Source organism: Calcarisporiella thermophila, assembly GCF_041956535.1.
Source record: "Calcarisporiella thermophila strain CBS 279.70 unplaced genomic scaffold VTP21scaffold_41, whole genome shotgun sequence".
In the NCBI taxonomy this organism is placed as follows: Eukaryota; Fungi; Calcarisporiellomycota; class Calcarisporiellomycetes; order Calcarisporiellales; family Calcarisporiellaceae; genus Calcarisporiella; species Calcarisporiella thermophila.
This window is the reverse complement of record NW_027192231.1, coordinates 99,355-101,202: the sequence shown is the minus strand read 5'-3', so window position 1 is coordinate 101,202 and position 1,848 is coordinate 99,355. Positions and strand designations below refer to the sequence as shown.

At 46.8% G+C, this 1,848-nt stretch overlaps 2 protein-coding genes across 2 annotated transcripts in view; both read left to right on the top strand.

The window, feature by feature from the left end:
- Positions 1-194: 194 nt before the first annotated feature.
- On the top strand, positions 195-815 carry VTP21DRAFT_8905 (uncharacterized protein; the record flags this gene model as incomplete). The annotated part of the gene is made up of 1 exon (XM_069399806.1): positions 195-815. The coding sequence occupies one exon, from the start codon at positions 195-197 to the stop codon at positions 813-815; it is 621 nt and encodes a 206-aa protein (XP_069245729.1).
- A 558-nt stretch (positions 816-1,373) lies between these two features.
- The window catches only part of VTP21DRAFT_8904 (uncharacterized protein), a gene marked incomplete at both ends in the record, with an annotated part of 1,436 nt that continues 961 nt past the window's right edge, over positions 1,374-1,848 (top strand). The window contains one exon of the mRNA XM_069399805.1: positions 1,374-1,821. Within this exon, the coding sequence (XP_069245728.1) occupies positions 1,374-1,821 (448 nt within the window). The remainder of the gene's footprint in view (positions 1,822-1,848) is intronic.

The window sequence follows — 1,848 nt, the reverse complement described above, 5'->3', positions numbered from 1 at the left end:
TCCTGTTTCAAATCCTCGACATATACTCGAGAGCTGCGGACGCAAAAGTCAACATCAACAAAACGGAAGCGGTCGCCCTCACGCTAAGTGCTCGCGCCTCGATAAACCCCAGATGTGAATACATTCCAGCAGGGGGGATAGTTACCTGCCTCGGCATTCCAATTTACCTTCCGACAGCAGATAAGCCCACACAAATGCCAGACCACCCAAGTGAGGCTTATTACACATGTCAATTAACAAAGCTGAGACAAACGATCCAATCATGGAGGATTCGGAAACTCTCACTCCTCGGTAAAGTCCACCTGATCAACTCTCGACTATTGTCCCGAATATGGTACGTTGCCACAATTATACGCCCACATGAATACTTCTTCAAAGAGCTGGACGAAATAATACGGCAGTTCTTATGGGACGGACGTGGCCCGCAAATCAGTCTCAAATTGCTAGCAAAATCTCGAGAAGAAGGTGGACTTGGACTCATTCTCCCTCGCCACCAAATAACAGCCCTACTTGCCTCATGGATACCAAAGTTCGCAGAGTTACTAAAAAGGCCCAACCAAGACCCAAAAACACCTCTGTGGGCAAGCATTCTGAAGCATAATCTCTTGAGCATGTACGCTAACCGATGTAACGCCTCGAGAGACACAATTCGGCATACTTTCTTCGAATGTCCTGAACTCACACCAGTATGGCAATGGGCGGAGAGGTGCATCGTCACCATCACAGGCCCCCAGAATACTCCGGTGCTGAATGCTCGTAACCTCATACTAGGAGACCTCACGGAATCCTCGAGAACAGCGAGACACGTAGCCTGAATTACCTTTGACTCGGTGCTGTGGCAAATCCACCGAGATCGGATCGCCTTTCATTTCGAAAGCACCCGAGCCTCACCCGAAATAATCATCAGCCGGGCCAAACTAGATATTGAGGAAGTGATAGGAGCCGAACTAACCCGAGCACGAAAAAACCGGCAAATCGAACAGTTTCGAAGAAGATGGTGCAAGCTGGGTGCGGTTAGAGAAGGAGCGATCGGAGCGGCACTGATACTGGGATAACGCAGTAATCCCTACCTTATCCCCTTCCTATCCTCTGCTTCCACTTGTTTACACCCCACCCCACCTCTCATGTTATCCTTTGATATCCACAGTTAGTTGAGTTTCAACATTCCCTTACCTATTTGAGCTGAAAGTCGATATGATCAACATATCATTTCGATCTACGATATCACCCAAAGCTTTAGCTTTGACTTCCCTTTCACTTTATTGCTTATAATAATGTAACAATTGTATTTTAGAGTCTTCCTATACAATAAAGACTCGGCATTGATCAAAAAAAAAAACGATCGTTAAACATACACACGCCTACCATTTCGAATGCACTCGAGCATCACCCGAGACAAACCGATGGTAGAACCAGAAGTCCATAAATACGTGGCGAGAAATTCCGACCAATATTCCAGCCAATTTAGAGACAGCTACATAGTTCTTCAGTGGCACTGGAGGAAACGAGAGATCCAACTGATCCCACAACTGGCTGATGCCCTGCTACAGGGTGTACCCCAGATTGAAGGACCATACACGTTCCCGCTGGGTAAATGTGTGCTAGCTGGCACAAAGATCAAAGACTTCCGTACAAAAATCGGGAGGCTCTACATGACAAGCAAAGGAGAGAATATCACTCCGGAGTGGAAAGAGATCTCAAGCAAATCCATCAGTTGGGAAGTAGCTTGGATGCAATGGAAAAAGCGGCCGAGCGAACCCAAGCCTAGGGCACTAAGATGGAGACTCTTGAAACACAGATTGGTGACAAACATAATCACTAGTAAGTGGACAGGAGAACCTAACATTT